This window comes from Leuresthes tenuis, unplaced genomic scaffold (assembly GCF_036924035.1).
Source record: "Leuresthes tenuis unplaced genomic scaffold, fLeuTen1.0.hap1 SCAF_9, whole genome shotgun sequence".
Lineage (NCBI taxonomy): Eukaryota > Metazoa > Chordata > Actinopteri > Atheriniformes > Atherinopsidae > Leuresthes > Leuresthes tenuis.
Genome location: NW_027325363.1, coordinates 30,220,689 through 30,243,459, shown reverse-complemented (window position 1 = coordinate 30,243,459; position 22,771 = coordinate 30,220,689). Strand labels below are relative to the sequence as shown.

The following is a 22,771-nucleotide window of genomic DNA, read 5'->3' as shown; positions in this document are numbered from 1 at the left end:
CGACGCATTTATTTTTTAGGACAGACTACATTTTAGGCCAGTGTCACATACAAGCATTCAACACAAGCTTTGCTTTTTAATAAATTTTTAAGAATGATGAAAAAAAATACCATATATATATTCTGATAGAAATACTCATCAACCTTCGCTTTATATTTTGGGGGCTTTAGTATACATTTAAATGCAAAAACACGTGGGCTGTATGTAGTGACAGAGTCATATTTCCTACGTTTTTCGAGTTATTTAAAGTAGCAGGAGATCTTGTCACATGACTTCATATGAGCGGATCACATGCCTCGGACTGTTTCCCTATTTGAAGCAACATGGCTTTTCAAACGGCAGGACCGGATCCGAGCAAAGTGGCCTTATTTTTCCTCCTGTGTGTGTGTGCTGCGGCTCAGGGCAGCTACAGGGGCTTCGTGAGGTTTAGTCAAGTGCAGGAACCCACGCAGAGGGCTGAGTCTGAAGAGCTGTGGTTCACACAGAAGCTGGACCACTTTAACGGTGCAGACAGCAGAGTGTGGAAGCAAGTGAGTCTATCTGTTTTGCTTTCTGTTAGGTCAGGGGCTGAAATGTGTTTCTGAAGAAATGTATATACTCCTTGTGATGCAGCATCATATTAGAGTGTCTTGCATGTACAGTATACGCACGTGTAAAGGTCTCTCCCCCCAGAGATACTTTGTGAATGAAGCCTTCTACAAGCCTGGTGGGCCAGTGTTTCTGATGATCGGTGGAGAGGGCCCAGCAAATCCAGCATGGATGCAGACCGGCACCTGGCTCACCTACGCTGCGAAGCTGGGAGCTCTTTGTTTGATGCTGGAGCATCGTTTCTATGGAAAGAGTCACCCAACAAAGTATGTTTGTCTAGCTGCAAGATATTATTTATTTTTTCAGTTTAAAGTTAGGCCTTCATTTTAGCTTCACTAGAATGGATAAAGTGAATTAGGTCAGACTGAAGCTCACAGAAATGCAGTAATTAAATGTGTAATACATCCATCAGACATTGCCAAAGGCTTTCAAAAGTGCAACAGCATAATCTTTGCCCCATATTGTTGTACCAAAGAAAACATTAATGAAGCGAAGAAGCCAGTAACTATATTTAGAGGTGGCAGGTTTCCTGCTTGCTGCTCCAGTGAGCTGAAATATTTTAAAAAGCTTGTTTTAACACCATCTGGGCATCCGAGAGCAAACCGGTTCTACGATTAACTGCCTGTGGATTGAGAAGTGCTTTTTGCGCTTCCAAAAACAAACTGACTCATTAGAAAAAGTAGATGCATGCACTGTGCTGCAATGAAAGTGGATGTCTCTTGGATTGACATAAACTAATAACTTCACTGCAGTTAAGCAGCCGTTATCACTTTATATTATGACTTTTGGTCATGGGCAGCCCTTAACATCACCCTCATCATCAGATGATCGATGGCATTATGCCACTCTGATTGCACAACACTGGGTTAAAAAGATATTTTCCAAAAAAAAAAGAGGGCATTTGGACCGAGGCTTTATTTTCAGTGTGTAAAGCAGCAGTTTCACCACCAGATGGCAGCCCTGCAGAGAGATTAGGACAGCTGTGTCCATGACACATGCTGTGCAAACACAGTTCCAGTAAAGATGAGACACCTTTTCTTTAATACCACTTTAGTGTTTTTAAATGAGATGGGACAGAATGATCTCCTTTCTCTTATAAAGATTGGTCCGGTGTTTCCTAAAGGAGATCATTAAGGAAGCATCGGAGCTCCTTTACTTCGTATTTGGAGAATTCAAACCTCAGACCTGTCTTTAAACTGCTGAACCAGTCTTTCAGAGTGGTCATCTCATTCCCATCGTTAAATCTGAAAGAGTCTAATCTTGCTGTTTATATATCCTCTAATTCTACCAACCAGTTGCTAGTCAACTATATTCATCTGTGCAATGTTCTGCCATTGTTACAGTTTCGACTTTTGTTTCAGATACTGGATTTGAATGGTTTCCAAATCACTAGTTTCAGTTTTTGTCTCCAGGTTACGAGTGCTCTCATATGATACTTTTTTTTTCTTCATTTAGGGACCTCAGCACAGACAACCTGCGTTTTCTCAGCAGCCGGCAAGCGCTGGCTGACCTGGCACACTTCCGTACTGTGATGGGCCAGACTCGAGGGCTGACCAACAGGAAGTGGGTGGCGTTCGGTGGGTCATACCCAGGCTCTCTGGCTGCTTGGTTCAGGCTTAAATACCCTCACCTGGTGCATGCGTCTTTGGCCACGAGTGCACCTGTGTATGCCGCAGTCAACTTTCCAGGTACGAAGAGGCTTTGAGTGATTATATGACCACAAAACAGTTGGAATGGTCCATCTTTATTACGTCATTTTCATTATGTTGCAATTTTTTATATTTATTGCAAAATTAATTTGATATTCGGAAAAAAACATTGTAAGAATAACTATGAATTATTCATTAGAGCAAAATTCTCCTACAGGACTTCTTTTTTTGCCTGACCTTTCTACGATGTGCTCATGTGAAACATTGAGATTGACCTTTGACAACAGTTAAAAACAGCTTGCAGTCCAAAGATGAAGCTTCATTCTCTGTCTGCTTTTTGTTTGGCTGAGCCCTTTGTTTTCCTCCAGAAGGCTGCAGGCTGAAATCGAGATCAGAGTAGCTTTTAACATGGACCCTGGCTATTCCACCCACACACTCTATCTTGAAGACATCATCACACACATTCGGCACACATTCAGCTCACATTCCTTTTAAGCTGAGGAAAACACTCGAGCAGAAACGCACACAGCACAGTGAACATGGTGTTTGGATGTCAGGTTTGTTTTTCCCACCAGCTTGTTATTTCCCAAAACAACACAGCAGTTAGATAGCAACATTACCAGAAAGAGACTCAAGTGCTTTCACTTGAGATGGACATATTCCATTTGTTTTTCTCAGAGCTTTTACACTGATAAACTGTGGAATTCAAACCTCAGTGAAACCTTTTTAGATAAATAATCTCGAAAGCATTTAAGCAGAGCTTCGTCCACATGCTGTTTAGAGCAGAAATTGGTGCTTTTGTACTTCCTGAAAATAGCCTTCCTTGTTTAACTGGGGATGGTGTCATTTATTGTGGCTTTTTTTTTATAGCTCTTGCGGTCTAAGTGTCCACCCTTCCCTTGGCCTCTAGTTTTTTTTTTTGTTTTTTTTTCAGAGTACTTAGAGGTTGTGTGGCGTTCACTGGCTTCAGAGAATGCAGAATGCCCTGTGCTGGTGAAAAAGGCTTCAGATAGCCTCGTGGAACGCCTCAAAGACCCCAAAACCTTTGACAACATCACCAAAGATTTCAAGTATAGTACATTTAGCCTTTATAACTGTATCCTCTTTATCCATCTGTGTATTCGATCTGACCAATTAAGTAACTAAACTAAGCCTATTTGAAAAAGATAAGACAATTTTTAAGTCAAAAAGCAGACATGAATCATGCTATTTTAATTTACTGTGCTGTGTGGACATGACTGTGTATACACTTGATTAAGTTTCTTTGTCTCCTGTTAGCTGCGTCACAAACAGATTACACTCTAATCAATCTCATATGTTTATAAAGAAGACCCTCCCTTCACCCTTAAACTGAACTCTGATAATTTACTTTATTATGTAGATATTCTGACTTTTCAAAGCAAAGAGGCAAAGGAGTAGTTTTGTTCCATTCACAGTAGGGAGGAGTGCACAATATCCTGCCATGGGATTGGTTAATTTAAACTGAATAGAGTCACAATTCATGTATTCATTAGAACTCCCTGTTGCTAAATGTCCAAATATGCAGTGATGGAGCAGAACGACTGATTGCTGTCTATCACCTGGTGACAGTTATGAGACAGGAAGTACTGTTGTTATTGCAGGCTTTGGAATGGTTATTGCATCATGAGATGATCTGTTTTATAATTTAACGATAAGAACAATTTGTTTGACATGTGCAGAATGATATTCATTTGGTTTTATGCTAACAGTTATACAATACCAGTCAATAGTTTGGACAAGCTTGTTTCAGTTTGAGATCTTTGTTTCACAAAGGCACAAAATATGAATTCATTCCCTTGTAAGAGGATTTATGTTCGCTCGTGTCACAGACTTTCATGAAGTGTATAATCATTCCAGCAGTTGCCAAAGATTCCAGTGGAAGACATGTGTGTTAAGCATTATTTAAATATAGTTGCTTCAGTATTTATTTTCTTTGGATAATTTTCACAGCTCATTGTTTTCAGTTACAGCCATGAAGTCATTTTTAGCATGGTTTTGCCATGTCTGCAGTCATTAATGCTGTCTGATGTTATTTAGGTTCGGTTGTTATAGTGACTGTGAGGTTTAGATGGCGTGTTGAATTAGCAGAGTTAAAGTGTCTCTGCATTGGTGTGGTTAGCCTTACAGAATGAATACTGTCATGGAGACAGAAGAAAAGTGACCACGCCGGACGTCTTTTATTTCTGCTTCATGCAGACATGTTCTCATACAGACGCAAACACACAACGTCACAAAGGCGGTTTGGTTTTAACCAAAACGATTCAGGGAATACTATACTAAAGTCATGATTTCATCATTTCATACCCTTTCTTTCACACAAACACACTCGCACGTGCAGACACACGCATGCACCCAGAGGAGATGTTTAAAGTCAGCAGCATGTTGTCTAAGCTAACCATGTAAAGTCTCACATAAACTGTAATTTGACTTCCTCCACTATTTTCACAGACATCCACTCGCCACTGAACTATTCCATATTACTGTTAACTTGAAAGTTCTAATCGGCGTATGGATCTTTGATTGAATGATTCATCATGTGATTAAACGATGATTTCCAGACTGATTTTTCCGTCATGCCGCTCGTTATCATAGATGCAGCAGGAGATGTCTCCAAACAAAAGTTGATGCAGGTTTGGGTTATCTTACTTGGAACACTGATAGACGTTTTCTGCCCCTCCCCCCTGTCCTTCCCGCTTCCCTTGCCTCTCTTTTTTCAACCTCCCTGTGCTGCTCTCCACCAGTTTGTGCTCCAAGCTGCAACTCCAGACAGAGATGGACTCTGCCTACTTCTTGGAAACACTGGCTGGCACTTTCATGGATGTGGTCCAGTACAATGAAGACAACAGAGACTTTGAGGTGAGGGGAAGAGTGCAGCACAGATTTTTGAGAGTACACTTTAATTGGCTTTGGACTTGGCTGACAACAAAAGTCTGTGTGACTGGTAACTTTTCCTTTTAAACGGTTTACATGCATCAGCACAACGTTGCTAAAACTACCCAAGCCTGCCTTTTTGGTGGATTTGACACAGTTAAATGACACATGTAGTGTCTATGGTTGGTAGTTATAGGGCATCTGTCATGTGTAGGAGGTTTACTCACAGCCAAACAGTATGCTGAAATATGATAAACTCTGATTCGAGGTCCAGAAATATTGCCTTGGCCTTGCGGTCTGTTACTTTGTCTGCACCTCTGAAGGGTAGGTGGAGCTGCGCCAGTAGTTTCTGATTCCCTAACAACTCATCAGTTTTCCTGAAATCTGTACAATTTGAACTTTTTACCATGCAAAAACCTCTCATGTCTATAAGACGGCATGGAGCATACCTCTGCAACCTCTTCTTCATCCAGTGAATGGGGATCTGTGAACGAGCTCCACCCACATCTCCACCTCTCAGTTTTCTCATACTCTGCATAATGATCAGGCTGAGCATGCTATCACTCGCTGAACATCAGAATCATGGGATTTTCATATAAGATGCAGAAGCTTGCACTTCAGTAATTTTCTGCTCCCTGTAGATCTTGTTTTCCTGTGGAGATGTCAAACACTGCCTAGAATGCAGCCGGTTTAGGCTGAGCATCTGGTGGTGGTGGTTCTGGTATTTTTAATGGGACACTGTATTGTCTTCAGATTAACTGAGAGCACTTCTGCTGTGGTTAAATATTTTTGGATCAGACATGACGGCTTCCAGAATCTGAGTTCATGTTATCACACTCATGTCACATGTACCATTTTAGCAACCAGAAGAAAACGCACCACCTTACTTTTTCTATAACTTGTAAGAGCACCACCCAGCCCCACCTATCCTAGCAGTCGGGATTGGTTGGTGCTAGATCCTGTAAATACTGTGTATATGTGTATGTGTGTATATATATATATATATATGCTGCCACGATATTCCAAAAAGCAACAACATCTTGAAATGTTAAGATTGTCCCAGAAAAATACACAATGACGGATTTATTTTACTGACCAAAGATGGTGATTCTTGATGGAGCAGATGGGTAGACATAAACCATCACAGTGACTCAAGTCTCTGCAACTGTTATCATTAAGGATGAGCTAGTTGGGTCTTTTCAAGTTAATAATTTACTGAAAATTACATTCCAAACCTGTTGCCTGGTTCTGAAACAAAGAGAAGGAGACACTACGAGTTGCATGAATGGTCAAAATGGTTTTAGGGCCATTATGTGTATTATTATTATTATTATTATTATTATTTATTTTTAAGATACTAATGATGAGAAAATAAGGTAAAATTGATAGTTCACAAATTTGTCCTATTTGTCCATTCACAATCCTATGAATGCCTAATATTTGAGCATGCTTTCTATACTTGGTTGACTACAAGACCCTAAGCTAATTCCAGTCAAAGTGCCATGCAGGACCCACAATGCAGTCTGATGGCAGGAAGAGCCAAATGAAGGGCAGATTGCAATGTTTGGTGGGATTCACTTTTTCCATCTCCACAATTTCATTCCAGTCTTCAGCTTCAACCTGTTCTTTTCAAATGGCGGGACATCTGTAGACATTTGTTGATGTTAAACGCAGCTCTCCATTCAAAAAGAAAAAGTACTGCTAGGCAACTAATTGGAGACAGACCAAATGGTAGCTGACCTTTTGTTTTTACTGTCTGGTACTGTTGTGCATGTTGAGCAGTGGTGTTGTGGTGCCTGGAGAAGAGGGTATTCTTGTCTCTACTCTCATTTGTTGTTATTACCATTATCATGATTATTCTAAGCAGCCTGTACAGCAACAGTGTAAGCTCATTGTCATAAACAGTGACGTGTAAGATAATTATGCATTGTTGACCCCAAACTGTGTAGAATTTGTACATCATTTCTGTAGCTTGCCATCAAGGATCTGACATCAATATGAAATGCTGCTCTGCTCCAAACCAAACCAACTGATTCAATGAAGGCAAGTAGCTGCTTGGAGGCTGACGTGGACAGCTCATATCTTTTGGCCTTTGTGGCTTGCAGCTCACTGCAGAATGTGATGCACCTTAGAGAGGGTTTAGAAATGCTGACTGAAAAATAAGTTGGTATACTCTGAGCTGGGAATCTTTCTCCAATGCAGGAGTTCCTTTAATTCCAGACACTTTTTATTTTTTATTTTAAAAAACCTCTTAATTTCACCATTCAGATTTCTTTAGAAACTGGTACCATGTTGAACAGTGGATTTAACAGATTTACAGCTCTGGACATTGCCTACATGCTGTATGCTTTAGTTTTTGTACAGATAAGGTGCACTAGTCCATTTGATTATTGTTACTGTTGTCTTCTTCTCCTTTTTCTTTTGCTCCTTCTCTTTCATCTCAACCTCCTTTGTACCAGCCTCTTCTGTCACTTTGGAGTCAAAGTCCAGGACAGGAACTGTGGAGCATGTAATAAATGCCAAGGCCCGTGTGAGTCTCATTGAATATGTGCAAGTAGGAGGAATTTGACTTCCATTGACATTGTCTTGGTGTTAGTCCAACTTTGAAAGATCGGATTTAGTGCAATTCCACTCATACTAACTTACTAGCATGTATGTTCAGTCTGTATTTAGTTGAACTAACACCGGGATTCTTTTTTTTTTTTTCCTCACATCACGTAAATGTACTGACTGATGTTTAGGTCTGGGAGGGTCTTCAGAGGACCATGATAACACCTTCATTTGACTCCTGGAAAAGTCAGTTGTGGGCTTTGAGCCATTCTCATTTCCTCCTCAGATTTTCAGATGATTGATTTTCTTCTCCAGATGATTGATTTTCTTCTCCAGATGATGGATTTTCTTCTCCAGAGTTTGCTGGTATCCAGTAAAAACCACTCTTCCCTCTCATTGAAGTGATGTTGGCTGATTCATATCCCCAAAGCATGATCGATCCACCCAGACGACTCCAGAGCCATGTTTAAACTTCCTTCAAGTCATTTTGATTTAAACTGAGGTCTTAATTGTCGATGAACAAGCCATAATCAGAGCAGGCAATGCAGGCTATACTAATCCCACTTAAATGGTTAAGGGATGTTTCAACTATGAATCTTTTGGAGATCGGTTTATCCTCCTCTCACTTATTATTAGTTATTCCCACTCAGCACAGCTGCATCCGTAATTCAGCCTCTCCACAGTTACAGCTTGAGTTGGTCATTTAACCGGACCACAGTCCTTCCAATATACAGGCATAGGAGGATAACTGCGATATGGACTGCATTATGTCTGATGCTGTGAACTGTGTGAGAAAAGGTTTAAGACCATCTCCTGCTTTTAACCTCCCCTGTGGGAGATCTTGGTACACATGAGTGCAGCTGAATTCACTGCACAGACGCCGTTTTTAAGTTACTTGAAGGGGAATATTGTCAGATGAGGCCTATGTTATGAAATCAGGATTTTGTTAGAGCAGAGTGACAGAGGATGCATGTACAGAGCACTTAGGCCAATCTGAGTCTAGTTGAGTATTTACATGCAGGAGTGATTTGCTTTGCATTATCCAGATGTTAGTCCAGTTTGAGAAGCTTGATTTAAACTTTTTAGTCTGGTTTTATTCTGGTTAAGATTTCTTTCTGTCTTTTTGCAATGTAAATGTTTTTCCTAACTGAAATTAGTCTTTAAAAAAGGGGTTCCCAAACATTTACAAGCAACAATTTTTTTTTTCTGCCCTAGACCAAAACTTAAACGGCATCCTCAGAAGAATGTGATGGGATGTGGTACTATTTGGCATTATTTTGTTACTTTAGATTAGTCTGTAACCATTTTCCCCCTCATAGTGGCTTTTTAAAAAAAAAAAAAAATAATTTTTAAACTAGACTACCTCCCCTCTTTCTCCCATTCCATCCCCTCTCTGTCCCCCTGGTGCCTTGACGAGACGTGAGTCCGGTTACCAATAAGCTGATGTGAAAAAGTAACAAAAGACTCTTTGGTCTCTCTGGTTTCCTGTCGCCCCAAGCTAAAGGACGCTTGTAAAAGAACTGAGAGGAGCAGTGGGCTATAGAGTCCACAGAACAAGCAGACAAGCTCAGCCAGCAGCTGCCTCTCTGACACAAAAGTTTTAGGTACCACTGAGGAATTTAGGTAAGAACAAGGAGGGAGGTGTAACTCAAGCAGCAGAGTCAGAGTGTTGGCTTCACGGTTGACGAGTGCTTTATGAAATATGGAAGGATATTTTGTAAAGCCATATCTTTTAGAATGAGTAACAATTCCTCTCTTCACACAGAAGATGCAGATGGAAGAATATATATGGTTAACAAGACTTTTTTTTGTTTTGCAAGTGATCCGCAACGTAACCTCTGCAGCCATCTACCAAACTAACCATCATCGCAGGAGATGACACATTTTGCTGTAGTAAGTGTATGCCTGGAAGGGCCCAGCCAAGTGTTGGACAGCAGCCACAGAGAATCAATGTAAATTCTCAGTCATTCAGGTCATGATAATCTGAAGAAGGTTGAATAAGGGCAACTGGACGACTTCTTGATTCTTAAAGACGTTTCCCTTCTCATCCAAAAGGCCTCTTCTTTCGTTCCGGTTGGTGGGGAGTGTCGGTTCATAAGTAGTAGAAAAGCTCTTCACTCTTGAGTTGTAAAGGTCACGCATGTGTCATTGAGCCACCTGACCAATGTGGGGGCTGTTTCGGTTACAGAGGAGACATGGAGCCTGTCTGACCAGCATTGTAGGGAAACAAGAAGCAGATCACTGCAATTATCCAGGAACTGCCATCAGCTGACTTCTTTAATTGTTGGTTAGTTTGAGTTCTGTTTAGATTTGCAACAGTGTGCCACTCAGATTGTAATATAGTGTAAGCAGACTATGATACATTCACATGTCTGAATCTTTTTAATATGGGATAATACCAGCATCTGTCTTTGTTCTCTATTTTAACAGTAACTGTAGCCACGACTTACGTAGTTGGTGTCCCTCTTTGGGTTATACTTAAATATCCAAACAATTGTTGGATTATACAACATTTGAATGTAATTTTCTATAGATGCTCATCCCCACTTCCTCCATCATTACCATAAAGCTAATGTTATTGCCTCTGAGTGAAATATAGGCACAACTCTGGGATGGGTTGTTCTGAAATTGAGTGGAGATGTTAATGGGTCTCAACTGCACATCCTGACCAAGGTACACCTGGAGAAAAATCAGTTGTGTGATGGTCAAGCTGAATACCAAAATTAGTAAAACAGTAAATATCATTCCCTTGCTACATTTTAGAGAAAAATGCACAAGTCTATGGATGTGTAAAGCCTGGAATGACCCGAGGCCTCAGGAGGTGGAGAGCATCGGCAACAATCTCAGTGCATGCTTGTGCATTCAGACAGCTGACTCAGAGAATACAAAAATGGTCCAAAACGTTAACTGGTAACTTTACAGGTAAACACAACTGGCCAGAGATGAAATAGATAACAGAAATATACAGACGGCAGTAGCCCGAAAGTATGAAAACAAAAGTCAGTATCTAGTCATATCGGCATTCTGGAACATTTTGGTCTCATTTGTCATTCAAATTGTCGGCACTTTCTGTTGCGACTCTGCTGCTGCCAGCTCAGCTGCAGGTTTAACAATCACAAATATTGAAAGTATTCGTCATACAAGGGGACAAGAGAAATAGTTCATCTTTACTTCGTCTCTTTTTTCCCCACCTGTTTTTGGTGTGTCGCTCTTATGTCATTATAGGGCGGGTTGGGCACCAACATAACCATCAAGGTGCTGTGCAGTGTGATGGGAGACGCATCACTAGGAGATCCTTACGCTCGATACGTTGCTGTGGCCCGCCTGATGCTGGACACCTTCTCTTTAAAATGCCTGGACGCCAGCTTCAATAACTACGTCAGAGACATGACAAATACATCCTGGGATGGGCCTGCAGCAGGGGGAGGTGGGTGTCGATGACTCAGACCAAATAAAATGATTTGGTACTTCTAGCAAATCATTTTATTTGTATGTTCAATTTAAAACTGTCTGCACTTGAAACAATTTTTTTTTTTTCATCCTCATATGTTATTTTTGGGATCCTTTTGTTCTCCAGTTGTCTGTTAATGTGTCTATATCCTTACAGTCGAGAGAAACTATGAAGTCTCCATGAAACTTTTCATAGTCGGTCACATACAGGAACGGTCGAGGGCGGAGAATTCAGCGCAGCCACGAGACATAGGCGTTGGGATGTGGTTTCAGTCGTACAGTAAACAAACCTTTTAAAAAAAGCTTTTTCAGGCAAAGCAGAAACACAAACGTTTTTTGTTACATCACATCTGTGCTGAAAATCTTTTAAATTTATCCGGGGACAGCGTTTCTGATCTCATCGTCCTCTGAACGAGGAAAAGTTGTCATCAAGCCTAGAGCGTGTAAGGTGGTTATTTGAAATGTTGGCGATATGCACTGCCTGGCCAAAAAAAAAAGACGGCACCTTTACTTCAAACAAAAAAACCAGAGGAAAGGTATTGTAGTGATTACTGATAACATGTTATTAACCCTATATAAGGAGACTGCTTGAAACTACTACATTCGGGTTAAGAACTGTCCAACACATCATTCAAACCCGGAAGGAAGGAACATGGTGAACCACCATCTTCGAAGAAGAAATTAGGTTAAGGAAAACCTTGAATTATTGTAATCAAGAGTTCTCTGAAACGTTTGGTGAAATCAGTAGGCGGAAATCAACAATAGGACTCGCAGCAAAGTTTAATATTGAAAGTATGATCATTTCCATACACATACTGTAAAGAAACCTCAAGATATTGGGACTAAACAGCTATGTAGACTTTAGTAAACCATTTATCAATGATCCAAAAAATGGATTTGCTTCAGTTGGTCAGGTCTAGGTTCAGCAGTGTTGTGTACCCTAAACATTAGGTCAGCTGACTGCCTGAACGTGCTAAACAACCAGCATGTTTCATAAAGATGACGCTGTCAGGATTCATCAGGCTCCAGTTATGAAAGAGTGGTTCAGGGAGCATGAGATATCATTTTCACACAATGATTTGATGCTGCAGTCCAGCTCTACATCAATACAAAATGTTGTAGAAAAATTAAAGCAACTCTCAAAACAGAAGTGAAAACTGGGTGATGTTGCACAAGTTTATCAGAACAATGCCACACTGAAAATGCCTTGTAATCTAACACAAAGATGGTCAACAAAATGTTAGTGATTTTTTTTTTTTTAGCTTCCTGAGTTTGAGGCTGAAGGCAGAACGCTGGAACAGGATGAGAGAGCCGCTGTGATTTACCTGTATAAACTTCCCAATCTCCACCTTGTCCCGTGGCTTCAGTTGCATTCCTGCCTCTCTTAATCAGGGTTAAAATGACATACTTTTTGATCTTACTGTTAGCATTGCCTGCCCTTTGTTATCACTGCATTGATTTGAAACCAAATGAACGTGTTGGCTGTTATTTTGTGTATGTGTGTTGTCAGGGAGACAGTGGGTCTACCAGACCTGCAGTGAATTTGGATTCTACCAGAGCACAGATTCACCCAACCAGCCATTCACAGGCTTCCCTCTTGGGTGAGTGCTCTAGACATAGTCTCCATACCTAATAGATTCATAATTATGTTTCAATACCCTTGCACCTGCTCGCCCTTCATCTTCTATTACGCCACATCATGCAGTGGTAATTTCCTTTCTCTGCTTTCAGGTTTAGCAGATGTTGTGTTGTTAATCTGTTTTCGTCCTTTCTGCGAGTTCAGTTATCAGGTGCAACAGTGTGCAGATTTCTACAATATCAGTGCTGAGCAGGTGAAAGAGGCCGTCGCCCAGACCAATGAGTACTACGGAGGCTATAAAATCCGCTCGAGCAGAATAGTTTTCCCCAACGGCTCCATTGACCCCTGGCATGCACTCGGGATCACCCAGGACATCACAGCTGACCTCCCAGCTGTTTTCATTAAAGGTGGGAGATCGTGCTAAACGGATGATTCCACTGACATGTAGCCTCTGTCACCACTTATTCACTGTTCTGACCTTCTTGCTCGATTATTGACTGATGGTTTCTCTCCAGCTTGCTAGCTTAGCAAACTAGCTAGCCAAAAAAAGCTACTTAGATGGTAAGGAAATGGCAAACATTTGCTCAGATAAAAACCTTCATCTGCATTCTCCAAAACATTTGGTAAGAATTGTTTCAATAAACGTGGGGTTCCATCAGAGTCCTTTGTTAATCTTTATTACTTTTTTCCAGTTGCCTTAAAGTCAAAAACCATAGAGTTAATGATTCCAACATAAACACCCACATAAACACCTCATGTGTTTCATGTTTACTGTGTAGCTGCTACCTCAGACTGAATCTTATTTGTTTTTGTTTTCTTTGCTGGATCTTTAACGTTCATATTTTCCTCTGATCCAGGAACAGCTCACTGTGCCAACATGTACCCAGCCAGGAACAAGGATCTCCCACAGCTGTCTCTGGCTCGTGATCACATCTTCATACTCCTCCAGCAGTGGCTGAAGCAGTGACTCACAGTTAAGTTGGCAAATTAGTGGCTTTGCAAAGCAAACAAATGACTTCTGATCGCTGAAATGGAACAAGACTGCTTAAATTACTGCCAAAGTACAGATCTGTGAAATGCCACTTTGCACAAGTCGCTGTAGAAAAAATCGTTGTCTGTGTGTTTTTCAATAAGTGGGATAGTTTTGAGCCAATGAATAAATTTTTTTGTGGACATTAAAGCGTTCATGTTGTGCTTTTTGGACTTTTCCTGTACTTCAATGAGTTATAAAGCAGTTACGGTTACATATCTGAACTAATATCCATGAAATTAGGTTTGTTGCCATGGTGATAAACTGAGCATTACACTGGCGACTGTTTAGAATTGAGAGCAATCAGTGACACTCTTATTTAGCTCCTGAGCTTCCACGGCACCGTGTGAGACATGCAGGCTCCGTTCTTTGAATGCTGCTGGTAAGATTAAATTGTGAAAAACCTCTGAGTTAATGTTACAAATTAATCTGGTTGCACGTTGTTTTGTTAAAAATTAAACTCCAGTTAATCAGAGCAAGGCATGCATTAAAGACCATTTCTGCGGGGCAGATCGTTGCCTTTACACAAGCACTTACACACATTAGAGCTGCCTTCAGTAGCTAAATTTAATTTCAACATGTGAACCGCATAGAGATTAACTATGTGTTCTTTGAAGATTAAAGCTTGTAAGTCTATCTGATGGACCCTTGAATAAAGTTAGGAAGCTGTAAATGAGCACAGTGTGGGCTCTTTAAGCAACAAGTAGTTCACTGATCTTTTATTGGATTAAGTAAAACTTGAGTCCTGATTTGCATAGTTGGATTAAACATTATTTTGCTGATTAATTAAGTTAAAACCTACACAAGAAACTGAACGATATTAAGAGGTCATTTCTCTGAGTAAGAAGTCTGTGAAATCAGCATTTCCAGCATAATATTTGCTTCACGACACCATCGTGCAATGTCACAATCGTTTGTCACTGCTATTGACCAACCTTATCGGCATGCGTAACCCTGAGCGTCAAACTCTTGAGAAACGCATTTCATATTGAGACATGTTTTCCAATAAACCTGCCTTTGGAAATTTCACTGACTTTCAAAGCAAAATTTATCAGTGAGTTCATCAAAACCATGGGTGCAGCATCATCCTTTCACTGTGCGAAGTCATGTCCTAACAGGAAGCACTCAAACGGAGACTAAACTTTTCAGTGTTGCACACACAACGTGCTCACATCTGGTCCTGTTCAGCACGGGCCGTGTTTGATGATAAGAGTGGAATTGAAATGTTTTCTTGGCTGCTCAACAGGAGACTGGGGCCAAGAGCTTCTTTGTGTGACTGGATGGGGTACCGGGAAGAAGGAACTTACAAAGCATAGTATAAAAATGACAGTGATGTTACTGACTGGCTCGTGAAAATCCTCCGCACACAGATGTGAAGACTCCCCTTTACTGAACCCTCAGCCCAAGCATGCACACACAGAGGCTGTGGACCAAAATCCTGCTCTGAGACAAGCCCCGCAGTTGGTGTCCCAGTGGGGGAGCATTGGATTCTTATACTCCACATATTTATTCACTCAGTGAGTGTGCCAAAAAAAACATACATGTGGAAATGTTAAATATGTTATTATGACGGATCCCAAACCTGCCTTTGTCAAGGTAAAACTCTACTATGGCTTCAGTTGTGTCATTTATTCAAACCTCCAAACACCTACTCATAATCCTCCCTTTGGTAGCAGCAGGGGCGTAATTTAGACTCTGCTTCTTTTTTGGTTGTGTGTGTTTATATTCCACAATTTATGGGAATTTCCCTTAGGGATAGGGAGCACATTGTGGTCTCCGTGGGTTATTACTAAATGATTTTTGAGGGTTGGGTTGGTTTTATGGTTAGAATGAGGTCATGGTTGGGCTTGCATTGTGTTAATGGAGAGTCCCCATGTTTATGTGAGTGTCACTGCTCTGCTTTAGTCGAGAGAGAGCTAGAGATAGATGGTATCAAGTGTTCTTTAGTCAGTCAAATATGTTTCTTTAAAAAAAACAGTGAAAAGTAGGACCAACTAAACTGCACCGGACCACCATGCAGGGTCCTCTGCTGGTTCAGAGGCTTTCACTTTGAAAGTGTAGCGGAAGCTGGTGTTGTGTTGATCGAAGTGAAACGCACACTTGGTGCTTGGTTGTTTGCTTTGAAGGCGGGGTTCAGCCTGATAAATTCCTCCCTGAAGCAGCGGAGCAGTCAGTTGACTGTGCGGGAATAAAGAGCTTGCTGTGACCCACCTTCGCTCCTCGTCCGGACCTCAGTAAAAAGAGAAGGTTGCAGTTATTTCTGCTGGACCAGTCGCAACGCCGTCGCCTCGTTAAAGGTACGCGCTGTAGTTGAACCGTAATATTCTTGAAGACAAACAAACGTGTCGCCAAAACTTAAGTCGCAGCACTCCGACATCCACCGTGCTGCGCGCTGGCAGTGTTTTCTTGTTCTGGAGCCAACATGTTCACACATGCAGCATGCGCCGGAGAGAGGGTCCGCTGCCTTTGAGCAAGCGCTTTGTATCTGTGAAAACCCAAGTTGTGTTGACGTGACCTGCATTAGAAGTGCTGAGAGAAAGTGTGCTCCTCATCCTCAGCTGCCTGTCGGCCTCCTGCTGTTTGGACTGATTGTTTGAATGGAAGAGGAGCAGGGGATGGGATGGGGGTGTCAGCCACGGCTGCTGAAGGCTCCGCTGGTTAAAGCTCGTTTCACTTCTGCAGCTTTCTCAACTTTTGTGACGGGGTCAGCCGTTAAGGAACAGCCAACATGATGAATATCTAAGTTTTAGTGGCTGCTGTAACGTAAATCTCTGTAACGTAAATCTCTGCACATCCCAGCAGGCACTCTGCAGCGCAGGGTGGTTCGGGCTCAGTTGGTCCCCTCAGATGGTGCCGACTGGGATTGAGTTTAGTCTGTAGTCTGCAACAGAAGAAGAGACAGTCCCTGTGATTTGGGCCTGGTTGGGCTGTGAGATAAACGGACCCTGCGCTATTAAATGCAGGTCCAGAAAAGGTGAAAGTGATCATTGCTTTTAACCACGAGTCATATGAAAATTATCGAGCTATCTTTAAGATGACTTCAAGGAGTGCCTGCTGAGGCTGATGCTGAGCGTGATTTCCAATCGGTGTGTTCCCCGGACAGCCAGTAAACACATTGAGGTGTTTGTGATTCATATGAGCAGCTTCTCGTGTTCTGCTGTTTCTCTTACCAGGCGCAGCAGGAATCAAAATGAAGCGGATTTCCTTATTCTGTCTTTTCGCACTGCTGACCTCACATGGCCATGAGGGTGTGCTGTCTCTAACTCCCTCCTACGGAGAGCGGGGCTCCGATCTAGGCATACAGGTCTTTCAGCAAGTAGTCCGCACCAGACCCTTGGAAAACGTGGTGCTTTCACCCCACGGGGTGGCTTCCATCCTGGGCATGCTGCTGCCTGGAGCCCACGGGGAGACACGGAAGCAGGTCCTGAACGCTCTGCGTTACAAGAGAAACGGTAAGCCTTGTGTCTGACATCCTGTGGTCAATGAGCTCCTTGTGACCTGATTTAAGATGAGGCTTAAAAATGCTTTCTGATACTTGCACCCTAAAGTAATGTTTGAGGAATTTTGGAGAGGTGATGTTTACTTGGTCTGCACAGGGCCTTATAAGATGTTGAAGAAGCTGCACAAGGCCCTAACTGCCAGGTCCAACAAGGATGTTGTGCTGATTGCCAACGCCATGTTCAGCCAGATGGGTTTCCCCATGGAGGAAACCTTTGTGACCACCAACAAAGCCAACTTTCAGTGTGAGAGCAGGAGCCTGGACTTCAGCAACCCCCACACAGCAGCTGACGAAATCAATGGATGGGTCAACAATAAGACCAGAGGTAGGGGCTATGGTTGGATGTCGCTGTGCTGTACACACGCCTAAGTGCTGTAGCTCAGGAGGAAGAGCAGTTGCCCACCAATCAGAAGGTCGGTGGTTCGACTCTGGCTTCCCCAGGATACATGTCGAAGCGTCCTTGGGCAAGACACTGAACCCCACATTGCCCCCCCCAGTGTATCATTGGGGGTATGGGGGTATGATTAGAAAGCACGTAGTTATGTGTATCTTAAGACGTGCTGTATGTGTGTGTGAGTACAAGTCCATTTACCATTATAAATTCTCTGGAATGGCTGGAATGGCTGATGTGTCGGTTCACTTTGAGTTTAACAGTCACTTCTGTACTTCTGTATCCCTGTATGAATATAATGTATTGACAGGATGATCCTGGACCTACACCAAGTCATTTGTGAACAAGTCTTGGATTGATTTCGTTCAAACACAGAACCGTGATATTAAGCTTCCTGACTGTGCTGGGATAGAGACGGCTGCTCACACCTCTGCACACTAGGCTCGATGTTGTGTTTGTATAACAAGGGGAAACTCATTGAAACTAGCTTTGTCAGTGACACAGTCTATTTTTGCTGAGTTGATTGGCATGTCCTTGTTTAATGCTGCATTATGACTTCATCTGCCATAAAGTAAAGATGAAATACTGTTTTTTATAACCTTGATGATGAACTGTTGCATCATTCAGGTCACATCCCCAGCTTGGTCAAAGCAGACATGCTGGATTCGGAGCTGACCCGTCTGGTCGCTGTTAACGCTATCTACTTCAAAGGCTTGTGGAAGTCCTGCTTCCAGCCCCAGAACACTAAGATGAGGCCCTTCACTGGGGGCGACGGAAAGGCATATAAAGTTCCAATGATGTCCCAGCTCTCAGTCTTCAACATGGGTAAGTACTGACGTGTGTGAGCTTTCCACTAAGGCCGCTCTAATCAGACACTCTAAGAGCAGTCATATCCATCACATACACTCTCTGTCTTTGATACATCAAGATGCTTTATAGAAGTGAACCTCTCTGGCACAGTTCACAGACAAATGATTGTTGGGAGCCTTGCTGGACTGAAGCACATTCAGTCAAACGGTGTTACAGAATCGTTACCCACTGGATCGGAGACTTCTCTGTTAATAAGTATTGAATGTGAGCCAGTTGGTAGGTTGAATTAAGGTTGTCAGTAGCTGCTCTTCAACTCAGGTCTGCAGTTATTGTAGATTTAATAGTTAAATTCTCTCTGTTTAGTCTTTATGATCTAGTCTCTCCCAGTGTATGATTCATAGATCCACTTGTGGTGAGTAAAGAAATGCAGGCATGGACATGCCACATCCGTAGAATATTATTTAGTCTCATGTGAAACGCGGTGATACACTCGTCAGTCGGCTATATTTAGAAGACTTGTCAGAGTTGTTGGTGCAGGCAGAGAACTGCGGGTACGGGGCTGGTGTTGAACCGAGGCCATGTCTCTGCAGTATGTGGATCACGTGATGAATCTCCTGGAATGTCCACAGGCAAACAAACACAGGTCCTAACAGATTATTTCACTGGTTGAAAAATCACTCGATACAGAAATGATCAAAGTGTTCTTGACACACCTTTGGCTTTATGAGTCCAGAACAGACTTTGTGCTGTGAGTTACTTTAACACAAAGAGTTCTAGATGGTGGGTGTGTGGTGCGAGGCTGCCCATGCTGTAACCTTCCTATTTGTACGTTCATAGTTGCCTTCTCATCATAACATATTAGTTTTTGTTTCTTGACTATTGTCTCATTGAGTCAGTCCAGAACAAAAATGATCCTGTACGAATAAGAAATATCTCAAATATAAGTTAATGAGCATTATGATGCTGGAAGAAAGTTTATAAAATGACACCAATTGGGGGACGACCAGCCAAACTGAATTGAAAGTGAAAGTCTTGATGGTGTAGATCAGTGTTTCTCAATTCCAGTCCTCATGATCCACTGCCCTGCATGTTTTTGATGTTTCCCTCCTCCACCACACCCGATTCAAATGAATAACTCCTTATCAGGCCACTGCAGAGCTTGGTGACGAGCTGATCATTTGAATCAGGTGTGGTGGAGGAGGGAAACATCGAAAACATGCAGGGCAGTGGGTCATGAGGACCGGAATTGAGAAACACTGGTGTAGATGACGATGTGCTTCCAACATTCACAGTTGGATGGTGCTTCTGGGATCAGGAGTAAAAACGGACACGACCTAAATAACTGAACACATTTTTTGCATTGTACATTGGATGCAGGTAACAGGAGGGATACAAATACGAAAACACGCAGGCGCAGAACAGGTCGAACCTCGTAACTTGACTCAACTGTTTTTACATTGGAGATGTTGGGGAAAAGGTGGTGCAGTCTCTCAGATCAGAGACCTCTGCAAAATTCTTCCCTAAGAGTTAGAAGACGAGCAGAAGAAGCAGCTATTTAATTCATTTTAGTTGTTGATCAGATTGATCGAAATATTTGAATAGCACTGAGGAGGACGGACAGATCTAGTGCAATGGAAAATAAGTATCTTTTCTTTTTTTATTCTACGGCATCGCCACCATTTGCAGCAATAGCAGGGTTTGCTAGCGTGAACTATATTCAACGTCTTATTGGAGATGATTAACGGGAAGATGATTCTTTGTGAGCCCGAGTTCCTATTTACCTGTTGTCCTTAGGATCATTGCTGCTGCTTATCCCAGCTCACGTGCAGCTTCAGCTCACGTGCACGGTGAACCTGTGATCCTCCTTCAGGGTTTTCTGACTGATCAGAATTTTAGTTTTCCCTGATGGAACAAAACATGACCACAGAACCAGACTGCCACCGGTATGTTGTACTGAAGTTATAATGTCCTTTTAGTGGAAATCTGTTTTGTTCCATGTCTGAGGTAGCTGGACCCCTTGTTCAAACCACTTCAGTCCACAGATTGTGGACAGATTTTTCTTTCTTTGCCATTCTCTCCTGTAGGCCAGTTTGAACTTTGTCTTTCTGATGCTGGAGTCACGAACGCTGAGATGGGAGGCTTGTAGTTTCTTGAAGTTCCACAAATGTGGAAGGAATCAGGAGGGAGGGGCTGTTAAATCGACAAGTTTGTCTTCCCTAAAGATTTGATATGTAAAGGAAATGTAGAGATCTAAAAATGACAAATCACCTCTGGTTCATCCTTCCAAACTAACCCATCAGCTGTCTTGTTTTGTCAGGCATGGCCACCACACCTCAGGATCTCAAATACAAGGTGATCGAACTGCCCTATCATGGCAACACCATCAGCATGCTGATCGTTGTACCGTCTGAGGAGGACACGCCTCTGTCCCGCATCATTCCACACATCAGCACAGCCACAGTGCAGAGCTGGACCAAACTGATGCGCATGAGGAAGGTCCGCCTGCTCATCCCCAAGTAAGTACACTCATAGGCGCACATACGAGAGTTGCTGTGAATTTAATAAAGAGCTGACTGCGTGCATGTTTTTTGTTTTGCAGATTTTCTGAAGATTCAGAGGTAGATTTGGAAGAGCTGACTGCGTGCATGTTTTTTGTTTTGCAGATTTTCTGAAGATTCAGAGGTAGATTTGGAAGAGCCGCTCGCAGTGCTGGGATTAACGGATATGTTCAGTCAGAACAAAGCCGACTTCAGACACCTCAGTGAGTTAAAGCCCAATATTCCGCTGTGACTCAGGGACTCCAGCACAATGAAAATGTCTATTTTACATGTATGGTATGAGTAAGAAGTATGCATTGTGTCCAGCTGTTCAGTGTGAAAATGTGAGCAAGTGCTATTCTGGAGAACTGCTGGACTCGGAGGAGCTGTGGAGGAGCAGCTCTGGCGCCATCTTGTGATGTGAAGAACCGCAGCGTCTTTAGATTGAGTCATGAAAAAATCTACCTGGCTGTCTGACAATTGGGCAGTTATATAGTGTTGTCCTTTGGTGTGAAGTACAAAGAACTGATGGTTTTAGCTGACTCATCTCAGAACGACACGGAAATCAGGATTCTGCACTCTAACGCTGGATTGAACTCCTGTTTTCTCAGGTGCTAATCCTGTGTATGTATCCAGGGCGCTCCAGAAAGCCAAAATTATAGTCAGTGAAGATGGAACAAAAGCAGCAGCTGCCACGAGTGAGTTGTTTCAGTTTGAACTCCTATGTTTAGTCGAGCAAAAGGCTGGATGCTTATGTAATGAGAATATAGTTGTTTGACTGCTGCGTTTCTGTTGTGTTCAGCTGCCATTTTGTTGGCGCGCTCCTCTCCACCTTGGGTTACAGTGGACAGGCCTTTTCTGTTCCTCATCAGACATAACCAAACAGGTACATGATGTTCTCTGTTCCTCATGGACTGATGGATGGATGGATGGATGGATGAAATTTCACTTTGCTGTGTTGTTGGTTTACCTGCACTGTGATGACTTCAGCCCGTCTCTGTCTCCAGGTACCATTCTGTTTATGGGCCAGATCAACAAGCCTTGAGGTCCTCCTGCTCTGGCCGGCGCCTGGGCTCTCATCTGCCGGCATCCGACCATGCTTACACACTGCCATGCATGAACACACACACACTTGGCTGTAGACTGTACAATGTGGACATATTTGTTTTAAATGTGGCTTTTTATGTTACTTATTTTCTGTAATGCATAACATGCTGTGTAAAAATGTTTTGCAGACTAAATTTTCCTGCCGTTTTAATTTTTTGTAAACTCTTTTTGACTTTATTACATTTTTAAAAGACTTTGAATGTCAGTTGTGTATTTTCTCAACTCTGGAGTTGGATAATCAGTTTATTTATCATATCACGGTTTTAGTTCTTTCTCCCTCTCTAGTCGCGTAACTCCAGCACGTGTTACATTTCTCTTCTAAGTTATGGTTATATGCATCTCATCTTAAAGACTACCCATGATGACTACTTTTGAAAATATTTTCCCCTTACAGAGGAAGTCTTCTGTTGTTTTTGTTTAAAATTTGGATAAAATAAATGCACATATTTATAACATCAGTGATTTGTGTCTTATTTACAATATTTAAAATAAAAATGTGAGAAATGTGTGTATCAATTTATTTTTAAAGCTCTGTTTTTATTCAGCTGCTATTTGAGCACATCTGTCAGTTTTATAAACGTGTCACCTGTTCGGGGTCAGAGTGTCTTTTCATCTGTACACAGGCTGTAATGCAAAGCTGACACATGATACACGGGCAGATGAAGTCTTATGTGAGCCACTATTGCCGA

The 22,771-nt window shown here is 42.1% G+C and overlaps 2 protein-coding genes across 3 annotated transcripts; both read left to right on the top strand.

Moving 5' to 3' along the window:
- Window positions 1-287: 287 nt before the first annotated feature.
- On the top strand, window positions 288-13,872 carry prss59 (serine protease 59, putative). Its single transcript, XM_072393016.1, has 9 exons — window positions 288-530; window positions 673-854; window positions 2,044-2,276; window positions 3,172-3,307; window positions 5,000-5,114; window positions 10,905-11,106; window positions 12,640-12,730; window positions 12,913-13,115; window positions 13,566-13,872. The coding sequence occupies exons 1-9, from the start codon at window positions 324-326 to the stop codon at window positions 13,673-13,675; spliced, it is 1,479 nt and encodes a 492-aa protein (XP_072249117.1). The 5' UTR covers window positions 288-323; the 3' UTR covers window positions 13,676-13,872.
- Window positions 13,873-15,770: 1,898 nt separating this feature from the next.
- Window positions 15,771-22,540, top strand: serpine2 (serpin peptidase inhibitor, clade E (nexin, plasminogen activator inhibitor type 1), member 2). 2 transcript variants are annotated; one of them, XM_072393014.1, is made up of 9 exons: window positions 15,782-16,035; window positions 16,912-17,190; window positions 17,335-17,562; window positions 18,256-18,453; window positions 20,756-20,954; window positions 21,102-21,199; window positions 21,587-21,673; window positions 21,778-21,861; window positions 21,983-22,540. In XM_072393014.1, the coding sequence occupies exons 2-9, from the start codon at window positions 16,929-16,931 to the stop codon at window positions 22,018-22,020; spliced, it is 1,194 nt and encodes a 397-aa protein (XP_072249115.1). In that variant the 5' UTR covers window positions 15,782-16,035; window positions 16,912-16,928; the 3' UTR covers window positions 22,021-22,540. The 2 variants fall into 2 exon arrangements, with proteins under 2 accessions (XP_072249116.1, XP_072249115.1); XM_072393015.1 differs by lacking the exons at window positions 21,587-21,673; window positions 21,778-21,861; window positions 21,983-22,540 and having other exon boundaries at window positions 15,771-16,035; window positions 21,038-21,193.
- Window positions 22,541-22,771: the final 231 nt, after the last annotated feature.

Bases quoted from the DNA above. Each gene is read 5' to 3' on its own strand.
- prss59 (XM_072393016.1), top strand. From the start codon at position 324: ATGGCTTTTCAAACGGCAGGACCGGATCCGAGCAAAGTGGCCTTATTT. The intron at 531-672 runs GTGAGTCTATCT...CTCTCCCCCCAG, and splicing joins ACAGCAGAGTGTGGAAGCAA to AGATACTTTGTGAATGAAGC. The intron at 12,731-12,912 runs GTGAGTGCTCTA...CTGCGAGTTCAG, and splicing joins TTCACAGGCTTCCCTCTTGG to TTATCAGGTGCAACAGTGTG.
- serpine2 (XM_072393014.1), top strand. From the start codon at position 16,929: ATGAAGCGGATTTCCTTATTCTGTCTTTTCGCACTGCTGACCTCACAT. The intron at 17,191-17,334 runs GTAAGCCTTGTG...TGGTCTGCACAG, and splicing joins TCTGCGTTACAAGAGAAACG to GGCCTTATAAGATGTTGAAG. The intron at 17,563-18,255 runs GTAGGGGCTATG...TGCATCATTCAG, and splicing joins GGTCAACAATAAGACCAGAG to GTCACATCCCCAGCTTGGTC.